Source organism: Huiozyma naganishii, chromosome 5, assembly GCF_000348985.1.
Source record: "Huiozyma naganishii CBS 8797 chromosome 5, complete genome".
Taxonomy (NCBI): Eukaryota; Fungi; Ascomycota; class Saccharomycetes; order Saccharomycetales; family Saccharomycetaceae; genus Huiozyma; species Huiozyma naganishii.
Window position 1 is genome coordinate 214,430 of NC_035926.1, and position 12,554 is coordinate 226,983.

General features: G+C 40.5%; 4 protein-coding genes across 4 annotated transcripts; 2 read left to right on the forward strand and 2 right to left on the reverse strand.

Moving 5' to 3' along the window:
* Positions 1-162: 162 nt before the first annotated feature.
* Positions 163-5,316, forward strand: YBT1 (bile acid-transporting ATPase YBT1; the record flags this gene model as incomplete). Its single annotated transcript, XM_022608094.1, has 1 exon — positions 163-5,316. The coding sequence occupies one exon, from the start codon at positions 163-165 to the stop codon at positions 5,314-5,316; it is 5,154 nt and encodes a 1,717-aa protein (XP_022464625.1).
* Positions 5,317-5,803: 487 nt separating this feature from the next.
* On the reverse strand, positions 5,804-6,202 carry KNAG0E01130 (SRP1/TIP1 family protein; the record flags this gene model as incomplete). The annotated part of the gene is made up of 1 exon (XM_022608095.1): positions 5,804-6,202. One exon carries the CDS (start codon positions 6,200-6,202, stop codon positions 5,804-5,806), a length of 399 nt encoding a protein of 132 aa, XP_022464626.1.
* A 1,824-nt stretch (positions 6,203-8,026) lies between these two features.
* DSS1 (exoribonuclease II) lies at positions 8,027-10,816 on the reverse strand (the record flags this gene model as incomplete). The annotated part of the gene is made up of 1 exon (XM_022608097.1): positions 8,027-10,816. One exon carries the CDS (start codon positions 10,814-10,816, stop codon positions 8,027-8,029), a length of 2,790 nt encoding a protein of 929 aa, XP_022464627.1.
* A 151-nt stretch (positions 10,817-10,967) lies between these two features.
* PTH1 (aminoacyl-tRNA hydrolase) lies at positions 10,968-11,552 on the forward strand (the record flags this gene model as incomplete). Its single annotated transcript, XM_022608098.1, has 1 exon — positions 10,968-11,552. The coding sequence occupies one exon, from the start codon at positions 10,968-10,970 to the stop codon at positions 11,550-11,552; it is 585 nt and encodes a 194-aa protein (XP_022464628.1).
* Positions 11,553-12,554: the final 1,002 nt, after the last annotated feature.

A 12,554-nucleotide genomic window follows, 5' to 3' on the forward strand; every position in this document is an offset into this window, starting at 1 on the left:
TTTGCGAACTAAACTCGACGCCCGCAATTTATTATTACATATACCTATATTTGTATACATAATTAATCAACTCCCATTTATCATCAAAGAACAACGGTTCATCAATACATTAGGGTGCAGAATGTTACTCCTTTTGTGACTAACCCTCTGTCAAATCTTTACATGGCGTTATCCGAAAAGACACAGAAACAAAAAAAAAAGGAAAGAAAATTTTATATAAAGAAGCCTATCGTTAATCTTGGCACTAAAGTCAACTTTCTTATAGTTGAAGTTGACCAGACAACCCAATCGATGACTCGAAACATACCCGTACACATAGGGAATGGGACACGCCCGGTTTCTTGTCCGTTTTGGGATTTTGATGACGTTTCCCCTTGTGGGAGAGAAAAATACATCAACACAGGATTCCCTATCTTCCTCTCAGCATTGGCGATTCTATTTGTAAGTTATAAGACCTTCTGCCATTACTACTACTTTAACAAACTGGGACACCACAAGGAGGACATTGTGGAGAATGTTCTTACTTTGCACGTGGGGGATCAGGGTGAGCATGCCCTTGAAAACCAACCTTTACTCGGGAGTACAACTTCTAATGGCTACAGTGCAGTGAACAACGCTTCTGACAAGGATGGGAACGCCACTCTTAATGACCGTCATTTTTCAATCGAGAATATCGACCTTACGAAATTAGACGGTACACCTCATGGTAAACCTCAGGTGATAAAACGTGAGTTCATCGAAAAGTCAAGAGTGATAGTAGAGGCGATACTGGTGCTTTCCCAGTTGTTTATTCACATTTGTTTGCTGGTGCGCACACCAGTGTATAGAGATTTCAGTAAAATGGCTAACATAGCACAATTACTTTTATGGGTTGTGATTACTACAATTGTCACTTTGCGTCTTGTTAACGTAAATCAACAATACGAATGGATTACCAAATATCCTGGGAATCTGTGGTTGCTAAGTTTCACGTTGTACGTGATGCTCTTCCTGTCCTCTATTTTGCCTTTCAGATCCATATTGATCGGTCACATTAAATCTGGGCTGTTGAAGAAATACTACTCGTCGCAATTCTGGATAAACCTGTCGTTGTTCATGTTGTTGTTTTTATCTCCAATAAAAAATACTAATGTGGTTTTGTACCAAACTGATGATGGTGCAATCGCATCGCCAGAACCACTCACTTCCGTGGCATGTTTCGTCTGCTGGGGTTGGTTTGACAGATTTGTATGGACCACCAATCGCCGTGTTATCGAGAATAAAGACGTTTGGGGGCTGATAATGGAAGACTACTCGATCTTTGTGGTCAAGAAGTACAAGAAATTTACTTCCCACATGTCCAGTCAAAGGGGTCTAGCATACAAATTGTTAAAGTACTTTTTCAACTACTTGATCCTTCAGGCCTTTTGGGCCTGTCTCGGAGGTTTCTTCTCCTTTGTGCCAACCATCCTACTGAAAAGAATTCTAGAATACGTTGAGGATCAATCCAGTGCCCCTGCCAATCTAGCATGGTTTTACGTCATCTCAATGTTTGCATGCAAAATCATCGTTGCTCTAGCCGACGGTCAAGCATTGTTTTTTGGTAGAAGGGTGTGCATTAGAATCAAAAGCATTATTATCTCTGAGATATACTCTAAGGCCTTGAAGAAAAGGGTTAGCATGGCTCCATCGAAGAATAGTGCGGATTCCCCTAACGCGGAGAACGAGTTTGAAGACCCGCAAGAAAGAAATGAGGAGGAAAGTATTAACGCTGATGAAGAGTCCGGTTCAAACGCGAAACTAGGTACAATTATTAATCTGATGGCTATTGACGCTTACAAAATTTCAGAAATCTGTGCGTACCTTCATTTCTTTGCAGAAGCTATCGTTATGACGGTCATTGCTTTAGTTCTACTATATCGTTTGATTGGTAATGCTGCTATTCTTGGTACGGTGATCATTCTTGTTTTGTTACCTGTTAACTTCAAACTTGCCACCTTGTTGGGTGATTACCAAAAGCTAACATTAGGAGAGACGGACAAGCGTATTCACAAATTAAACGAGGCCTTACAGTCTATTAGAATTATCAAATTCTTTTCGTGGGAAAATAATTTTGAAAGAGATATTATGGAAATTAGAGAAAGAGAGCTTCAAATGTTAATTAAGAGAACATTAGCTTGGGTAATGGGTGGTTTTGTGTGGTTCGTGACGCCAAGTATTGTCACCACCGCGTCGTTTGCATGGTACATTTATGTTCAAGGTGAAGTCTTAACGACGCCTGTTGCTTTCACAGCTCTTTCGCTGTTTACTTTATTGAGGGACCCATTAGACAGAGTCTCCGATATGTTGAGTTTTGCTATTCAATCAAAGGTCTCGTTGGAGAGAGTTGGAGCCTTTTTAAGCGAAGCCGAAACTGAGAAATACGAGCAGTTGACGGTGGATAATGAGGGTAAGAAGCTTGCATTTGACAACTCCACTACTTCCTGGGATACGAATGGTTCCGGTTTCAAGCTGAGAAACTTGAATATAGATTTCAAAGTTGGTAAACTGAACGTGGTGATTGGAGCTACAGGCTCTGGTAAAACATCGCTATTAATGGCTCTGTTAGGAGAAATGCACATTTGTCAAGGCCGCATTATTGTTCCTTCTTTGGAACCAAGAAGCAGTTTAACCGCGAACTCAGACGGTTTCACAAATTCTATAGCGTATTGCTCTCAAGCTGCGTGGTTATTGAACGACACCGTCAGAAACAACATTCTGTTTAACTCAAGTTTTGATGAAAACAGATATCATAAAGTTGTTGAAGCTTGTGGCTTAAAACGGGATTTTGATATCTTAAAGGCTGGTGATTTGACAGAGATTGGTGAAAAGGGTATCACGCTATCCGGGGGTCAAAAGCAAAGAATATCCCTGGCAAGAGCCTTGTACTCCGATTCAAAACACTTGCTGTTGGATGACTGTTTAAGTGCAGTTGATTCTCACACTGCATCCTGGATTTATGATAATTGTATCACTGGACCATTGATGGTGGGAAGAACCTGCATTTTGGTATCTCATAATATTGCCCTAACTTTGAGAAATGCCGAACTGGTTGTTATTCTCGAAGATGGGAGAGTCAAGGACCAAGGTGATCCATTGAATTTATTTGACAAAGGGCTTTTGGGTGAAGATGAATTAGTAAAAAGCAGCATCTTATCTAGAAACGCCTCAATGGCAACTATTGGTAATGCGAAAAATGCAACAAATGGTAAATCAGCGTCAAATGGTCCAAATAAGAAGACCGAAAGAGAGGAAAGGAGTGATGCGGATCGCACAGAAGAAGGTAAACTGATCGATGAGGAAAAGAAGGCCGGAGGGGTTGTTAGCCCAGAAGTGTACAAGTGGTACATTCGGATTTTTGGAGGCCTAAAAGTGATAACCTTCATGGCATCCCTTTTCGTTTTAGCACAGATTGCTGACATTGCTCAATCTTACTGGGTTCGTGGATGGGTTGCTAATAACACTGTTCGCGAAATGTACACCTATTTGAAAGACTTATTCCCCATTAGAAGCTCGGTCAACACACATGTGACCAAATTTTTGCCCTTATCTTCTGTCGATGCCACCATCTCTTCAAAATTCTTGTCTAATTCACGGACCTCTAGTGAACACTCCACGAAGTACTATTTGATCATGTATTTCATGATTGGACTAACAGGGGCCACGGTCGGGTCATTAAAAACGTTCCTGACTTATATTTTTGGTATCAATGCATCTCGAAAGATCTTCGCTATGTTATTGAACAAAGTGATCCATTCCAAATTAAGGTTTTTCGACACGACCCCCATCGGAAGGATAATGAACAGATTTTCAAAGGACATTGAATCTGTCGACCAGGAACTAACACCATACCTAACTGGTGCGTTTTACTCGTTCGTGGAATGTTTCAGCACTATTATATTGATCTCTTGGATTACCCCACAGTTTTTCGTTGTGGCAATTCTAATCAGTATAATGTACTACCTAGTGGGTTACTTTTACATGGCCGGTTCACGTGAACTAAAACGATTAGATTCTATTACCAAATCTCCGATCTATCAACATTTTTCAGAAACTCTTGTGGGTGTTACGACCATCCGAGCCTTTGGTGATGAAATGAGATTTCTGAAGGAAAACCTATTCAAAATCGACGAGAATAACAAACCATTCTTCTATTTATGGGTTGCCAACCGTTGGCTATCTTTCCGTATTGATATGATTGGTTCCTTTGTTGTTTTCGGTGCCGGTGTTTTCATCCTCGCAGATATCAAGAATATCGATTCGGGTATGGCTGGTATTTCTTTGACTTACGCCATCTCATTTACTGAAGGTGCCCTTTGGCTCGTTAGATTCTATTCAGAAGTCGAAATGAATATGAATTCTGTGGAAAGAATCAAAGAATATATGAGTGTAGAGCAGGAGCCCTATGACATAAAAGACGAAATTGTAAGAACTCCTCCTACCGTATGGCCCGATGAAGGTAAAATTGAAGTCAATGATCTATCCTTACGATATGCCGCAAATTTACCGCGTGTGATAAAAAACGTATCATTTACGGTAGAACCAAACTCAAAGGTTGGTGTAGTGGGCAGAACAGGTGCAGGTAAGTCTACTATCATCACCGCTCTATTCAGATTTTTGGATCCAGAAAGTGGGTACATCAAGATAGATAACATGGATATTACGACGATTCCATTAACCAGGCTACGTCGTGCTATCACCATCATCCCGCAGGACCCTACGTTGTTTGCGGGAACTTTGAAATTCAACCTTGATCCTTACGACGAATATAATGACAAGGATATTTTTGCGGCCTTGACACGTGTGAATTTGGTATCAGGCGAAGAGCTAAATGGAGAAACTACTGCTGTGTCAGACCAAGGGTCTATGCACTCGAACAACGAGAATAGATTCTTGGATTTGAGCAATGAAATTACAGAAGGTGGAGGCAACTTATCACAAGGTCAACGTCAATTGATATGTCTTGCACGTTCTTTGCTGAGAAACCCAAAAATTCTTCTGCTTGATGAGGCAACCGCTTCGATCGATTATGAGTCCGACGCTAGATTACAAGCCACAATCAGAGGTGAATTCGGTAACAGTACGATTTTGACAATTGCACACAGATTGCGATCAGTGATAGATTATGATAAGATACTTGTCATGGATGCGGGTGAAGTTATAGAATATGATCATCCTTACTCTCTTCTGTTGAACAGAAACAGCGAGTTCTACAAAATGTGTGAATCTTCGGGTGAACTCGACACACTTACAGAAATGGCAAAGGAAGCCTTTGTTAAAAAGCTAAACGCTAAATAATGAGACTTCCCGACGCCTAAAACCTGCAACAACTTTCTCTTTATTTTAAACATGTGTGAAGCCTGATGCACGAGAAGAGAAAAATGAGGCAAATATGACCTTTAAAATGCAAATAGAAGAGTGCTCCGTAAATCTCTAAGATGTTAACTGCGCACTACGTAAAATTTTTTTTATTTCGGTTATTAGGATAATATTAGTTAGTAAACCATGTCTGGTGAAGATAATCTTTTCCCAAAATAAAGTCCCGCAACGAAACCTGTTGTTCCTACATTGCGAGTGAACTGTTTTTTAACCTCAATGGCGTTTTAAAAGTTCATTGCAGTTGAGTATTGTAACTTTTGAGAAAAAAAGGGCATAGTATTGTATATTACTAGTTACGTAAATATATTTTTTTCGTTTCAACTTTCATCTATCATACGTACAGTAACACGTGTATCAGAAATTCTTTAGATTCAATAAAATGACCAAAGAAGAAAATCTAGGGCGCTTACACAGTAGCGACCGTGGTGGCAATGTTTAAGGCCTTCAAAGACGATGACAAAGCTGGGGCCAATCTGTCAGAGTACCATGGAACACCAGTGAACATGCTTTGAACTTCATTGTAGTCAATGGTAGTCAATTGGTTAATCCACTCAGATTGAGGCTGGCCCATCATGTCTTCGAAGACCGCGGTTTCGATGATTCCTGGGTAGGCCTGTTCTGGATGTTCAGCCCGGAATGCGTAGTATTCCATCAAGTTCTTGGTAATATCATTGACATAAACACCCAATTCGACTTCCTTGACCTCTTCAGCGTTAGCAGGCAAGGTGGTGGCTGGGGCGGCGCTGACAAGCTGGGCGGCGGTTAGAGCGTAAGCTGATAGGGCAATAGATTTGATAGAGACCATTGTTAAGGGAGATGTTTTTGTTGGGATGTTTTTTAGAAGTGTTTGTTTGATGCTCTTCTATAGCTGAAATTTGGAATAGAACTGGGAATGATCGAGGAAGAAACGGGAAAACATCTGTTGCTTTTATATCAATTTCTAAGTAGTGAAAAGTGGGCTTAATCTCTCGTTAAGAACTGGCGGCTCAACGATACGGAAAACACCTCACCGCTTGTTAAAAGGACAGTTCGTTCCAACTTAACTACGAGCAATTGAAAGCACAATTAATTGAAGGTGTGCTAGTTTTCTTCAAGAGAAGAGGATGCCGCCAGCACCAAGAACGACTATATCTGCCAAATATTCATTAGAACAAAGAGGTCGTACTCGTTGTTAGGTTTAAACGGTGGGTAGGTAGCTACACGACACAGCTAATAATAAATACAACTGGTGATGGTTGAGGGACCAGTAACCTAACCAGCTTGCAAATATTCCGTTTTGACAACCATGCTCGGACCTTTTTTTCTTTCTAGATTTTTCTCTACACAGACAAAAGAAGGCTGGAGTTGAGACTCGGATCATCTTGGCTAGCTACAATAAACAACAACTTTAACGTCATAGTATAGTATTAGCGGCAGAAGGTGCAACATTCTGTTTGGTGATACATTGAGTTATTCCTGTTTCGGATATTCTGTTGAGACATTGTTGCAATGTTATGTCGGTTTGAACGACAACAAGCAACATACACTTTTGAATTGAAGCAAAAAATAACGCAATTTCTGAAACTTGAGACCCGAGAACCAACCGTATGCCTAATAGTACTGTCTGCCTTTACCTAACTTTTGGCGTAAAATGGATTCATGTGATTAGATAATTCTATACTTCTTCGTATGATCGTTTAAACAAAACTATAATAGAATAAGTTGTCTGTGGTTGTAAACCATTGCTGGACAAAGGCAACCATATTTTGTGTTTCAGGCAACATGGGTGTTCTTTGCACTTGTTGCTTCTAAACGGTTGCCTGCAAAGGCAACCATGTTGTGTTCTATTGTATTATGGCATACGGAGTACAGAGAAATCAAAATATACGACACAAATAGTCACTTTGGAAAAAGGCTTGGCTCCATTGTTTTTCACTACGACAACTCACCCATCGTTTAGAAATAGAGAACTGTGGCAGCGGTTTGGTTATTAGAGAGTTGCCTTTACACTACTGGGGAGTTTCCTGACCGTAGTTCAAGCCCAACAAACTTCATTTAATCCTGAAATTGTGAAACACCCCCAATAACGTTGCACTGTGTCTTCGGGAAAATAAACTGGTTGGACTATACAATAAAATTTGGATACCTATGTTTTTGGGCCTTTGCCCAAATCACTTAGACTTCTAAAACAGGGCACTTGCGTTGTGCTTTCCTTGATACTCTTGGACAGTTGCCTCAAAATAAGTTATTTCTTTTTCATGGTCAAACAAAGCATTGGATGTTGGAACTCTTAGGGTGCACCAAACATATGAAATAAAGAAACTGGAACAAAGAGAAAGCAGTAGGTGAGATTCATTTTATTACTTTTTTGTCATGGTATTAGTTTCTGGAGACTTGTGGCTGTCAAAATTTAAGCTTGAACTTTTGGTTAACAAAGTATCACGGAAAGCTACTTACCAGAACGCAACTATTGAAACAACATAGAATTCTTTTGGAGGGTAATAGTACGACGTTCAACTGATAGGAGTGGCTTATGGGGGAAAGAATTAATTAGATCACTTGACATGCCAAAAAGTTTGTTCCATGTACTTGAAAGCATGTTCTTTAATCAATGCTGATCTATTTACAAGATGTTACACAATGCAATATTTTATACCATGACTAGCTGCAAATTGCTATCCAAACAGTCAATTGATGTGATTTGACAGTCCTTGACTATGTCCCCAATTTGTGGGGGGAGACGGTCAACCTTAAGTTTCAGTTTCCCACGTGCATAGGAGTGGTTTGGGAAAAGACAATTTACCATGCCGTCTTGAGGAAATGAGGTTACCATGACATCAAAACGGGCACTCGAATCCTTTTCGATTCTCTTTTTCAAATATGTTAGTGTCCAATACGCAGAGACAGTGGTCGAGATTGATTTCAAAATATCGGCACGAGATTGCACCTGCCATATCATCTGATCTATTGCCTGTTGTGAAAATGTTAGTGGCTTATTAGCCAGGTGTTTATGCAATTGGATGTGATTTATCAGATCAGGGTATCTCCGTAAAGGAGAAGTCACTGTCAGGTACTGTTTTGCTCCAATCATCTGATGATTACGAGGTTCGCCAGAATAAAAGCTGGAGTTCATAAGAGAAGTAATCTTTGCTATATCTTTCAAAGTTGGGTTTTTCCCGCGTTGAACGTTATCCTGTATCGATCGATAATCACTTAGTGCCTTACCATCAAGCTTCAACTCATTATAGCAACGAAATATTCCAGGAATTTTGTTTTCCCTGAAAAAGTTACCGCTAAGAGTATTCGCCAATATCATTAGTTCAGACACGAGTACGGTTGATGGAGTTTCATTGTTGTTCTCAAAAGTGATGTCTTTCACTTTATTTGCAGAATCTCGAATGAGTCTTACCTGACCATTGTTGAATCCCTCTCCAAAGACGACAGCACCATTCAACTTTACCCTGTTATGTCGTAATCCGGATGCAATCTTATACAAAGTCAATAGATCCTGTCGTAACGGGCTGTTAGAGCTTGAGTCATTCAGTACACTGTCTACAATATTGTAGGTAACCTTGGGGAAATTTGACACAAGTCCAAGTCTAGCACGAAATGTGTCACTTTGTATGTGTAGTCCACCATGTTCGTCCATTTTAACTCGAACCGAGAAAGTGATTGTTCTTGTCTTTTTATCTTGCTTACCTAGATCTGCTGCCCTACAAAACGATTCTGGCAGCATTGCTTCAACTACGTCTGGCAAGTATGTTGTGAAAGACTTATCGAATGCAATTTTCAAAACGTCGCTCAACTTGGTACTTTCAGTGTAACTTTCCGGGAAAAATGATGCAGGATCTGCGATGTGGACGTGCAAAGTATAGCTGCCTTTTCCATTTTTTTCTATAGACACACCATCGTCAATTTCGTGAGCTGTCTCTGAATCGATGCAATACACCGGCATATCAAGAAAATCGTGTCTTTTTGTCTTAGTGTCGAGCTGAATATCAGGTTGCACTACACTATACACACATTTTTGTAGCGCCGATCTCTCGGATGATTGGGCTAGTGCAAGATCTGAATTGGACAAAATTGGATTCTCACAAAAGTTATCTTCACTGATTTCTTTCAGAAGATCAAAACATGTATCTCTGGTAACATTGCATTCCCTATATACATCAAGCATTCTGAATATCTGGGATATCAATGTAACCACCTCGCAATTGTTATCAAAATTACCTGCAGTAAAATCACTCAACAGTTGTAGAAATTCAGGGTATCTCTCCCTTACTAGTTCGTAGTCCTTTGTGTTTATCAAGTCCGTGATCTTGTTCACGTGTTTTCTCTTCGGGTCATTGATCAATTCATCATGGAAAGATCGCAGAGATGCTGCTGGTACGACAGATGTAGAAATTGGGGCCAAAAAGGCTTTATTAACATGAATCTTTCCCCAAATATTAAAGTTTTGTTGCTCCTTTATAGCCCAATATGTCGCTAAATATGTAGCCGCATGAATGGAGCGGCGACTCCCAAGGGATGGTCGTTCAAAAAGACTCTTAATGTATTCGAACTCTCCTGGACCCCCTTTTTCTTCCAAACGTTGAACTGCATCTACAAGTTGTACAAAGGGAACCTGCCAAGTACCGTTGTATTTCCGTAAATATCGGCTAAGCAGTTCCAACCGCTTGATAATGGAGGGTAATTTCTGCCATGCCAGCTTATTGATCTGCGATGGTAGCTCACTAGTAACCAATTGTCTAGCCAAGTATGGGAGAATGTATGTTACGTCACGAGTTCCTTTGATGGTACCGACAGGTTCGAATGCATGAGGCCCTTCCTTTGAGATCAGATATCGTACTTTTTCCGGTAGCCGGTAAGGTATTCTCAAATGCACAAAAGACTTTGTACCAAAGAACATCTTCCCGCTGACAGTTACAAATGTGTACCTAGGATCTTCGGCACTCTCAGGCAATCCAACACACATTGCCAACTCATTAGGATATGGCGTTGTCAAAACCAGATCACCCATTTGTAAGACGGAGCTTATAAATTCACTGAGTTTGAAGGTGTAGTGTTTGTTCTTTCCAGTCATAGAGTTTTGAGAAGAACTTTTCCCGGCTGTATTAGTAGAAGGCTCAACCACCCAGTTATCTTGGAACCACTGTTTGGATGGATTAAAATACCTTTCTGCGAATCTGGTGTTAAACTCTTTCTTGATCTGTTTCAACTTCTTAATTTCCATACCAGGTTCCAAATCCTTGGTCCTTGAAAGGAACATCTCATTTATCCTCTCAATGTCCACGGCGTCTAAGTTCTTCGTGGGAGTCCGAGCGTCAGATGACGAGACGACTTTCTCACGCGACTTTCTCCACCGCTTGTTGCCGGGCAAGACTTTTCTCCATTGAACACCACCAGTGTGTAGACTCCTCCTGGCGAGCCATTGAGACATTGTTGAGGGGGGATCGTGAAGGACCAGTCCTGCAAGCTGGTTGTCACATAAGGTACCTCGAACGTTCTTTAACTGATATTTTTTTCACATCATTATAAATAAACCGCAACTTAATCAATGACACACATCGACGAAGCGAAATATAGTCCAGATGGTCATTGGGCGAGTTTCCATCCGCTCCATTTACACATGTGTGTCTGGTCTCGGCAATATGGAGCCTCAATATGCGGGGACGAGACACAATGTTGGGTTGAAGATCGTGCAGATGTTGGGAGATCAGTTGAGCGCCGGTGCGAAGCCGTTTGTTCGCTCCCGCGCTGCTCCAAAGGTTGAGTATTTAAGCATTCCATCTTTGAGTTTAGTCTTACTTCTCAGTAACGGTGGGTATATGAACGAGAGTGGGAAAACGTTACAGTCTGTCTGGCGGAAACTAAATCGACGACTTGGTGGTCAAAAAGTGCGACATATTGTTGTTCACGATGAACTCGCGCTCTCGTTGGGAAAGCTCCAGTTACGGGAACCTGGGAGGAGTGTTCGAGGTCATAATGGTTTGAAGGATATTGAGAGATGCTGCGGCACGAATTTTTATCGGTTGGCTATCGGCATAGGTAGACCGGAATCAAGGGACCCTGCCGATGTTGCAGATTATGTTTTAGGCAGGTTGTCCCCCGAGGAAAACTCAAAATTAAAAGAACTAGTCCTACCTCGTGTATGGCCTCTGATTTCCAAGCAGTGAAATTGCTATTTCTTGGTCCGAAGGGTATTCCGACTACCATGGAATAGCTCAAGCTGTTACATTTGAAAACTTTGTTTGGAGTTTTATAATATCCATGTGAATACAAGCACGATCAGTCTTCATTGTAGTAACTCTGTAAATATTTCTGCATATTCATTATTTTGTTATCGATCTGACACGAAAACGCACAACGCCAACAGCTTTGAACAGAAGGTAAAAGATCATTTATGTAAAGCAGCATTTTTTGCTAAGTTTTGTGTATATATATTTCTGTCTCGTGGTGTTTATCTAATATGATATTTAGGAGGTTTTGCTTTAACGATTCCTTGTCCTGAATCAGTTCTTACAAGCTCATTTTTTTCAACTTGGCAACCTACATATAGACGAATGAGGTAAGTTACAAACAACACATTTTTTATTATTGTTTTGACGTCGGAGCAGGCCTGATAGCGTAGTTCAGTTCTCAGTTGCCTTGAACATAAGGTTTCATTGAAAAAGGGAAAAGCCCTCTCTTCTACATACTGCTTCCGTAAAAATGGTATACTTTCAAAGTTTAATAGTTTAGATTTTATGTATAAACACACAGGTCCCAACAACGGCGTTCGGTTTTGAAGTCCTGAAGCTTTTTGTTCACTTTTACTGTGAGGATAAATTGGGAACTCCCTTTGGTAATGGACTCATGACCCGTTACCCTATCCAATACAGTACTGTGAACTATTATATACCCGACATGTGAGTATACGAATTCGAGACATGCGGATGGTCCGTTATCTGGAACATATATAAACCCCAAGATATCTGAACCGACATCTTTCAAGACCGTCTCTAAATCCAGGACCCAACTAACGAAGAAGGAGTCTTAGACAAGCAAGTACAAATGATTTAACTAAATACTTAACGTATACAACGTAAATACACTATATCAGAGTCCTTACACACTTGACTCAATCACAACCTGCTTTAGCTCTTACATTTAGTTTTCTTATTTAAACAAAGTGTTTA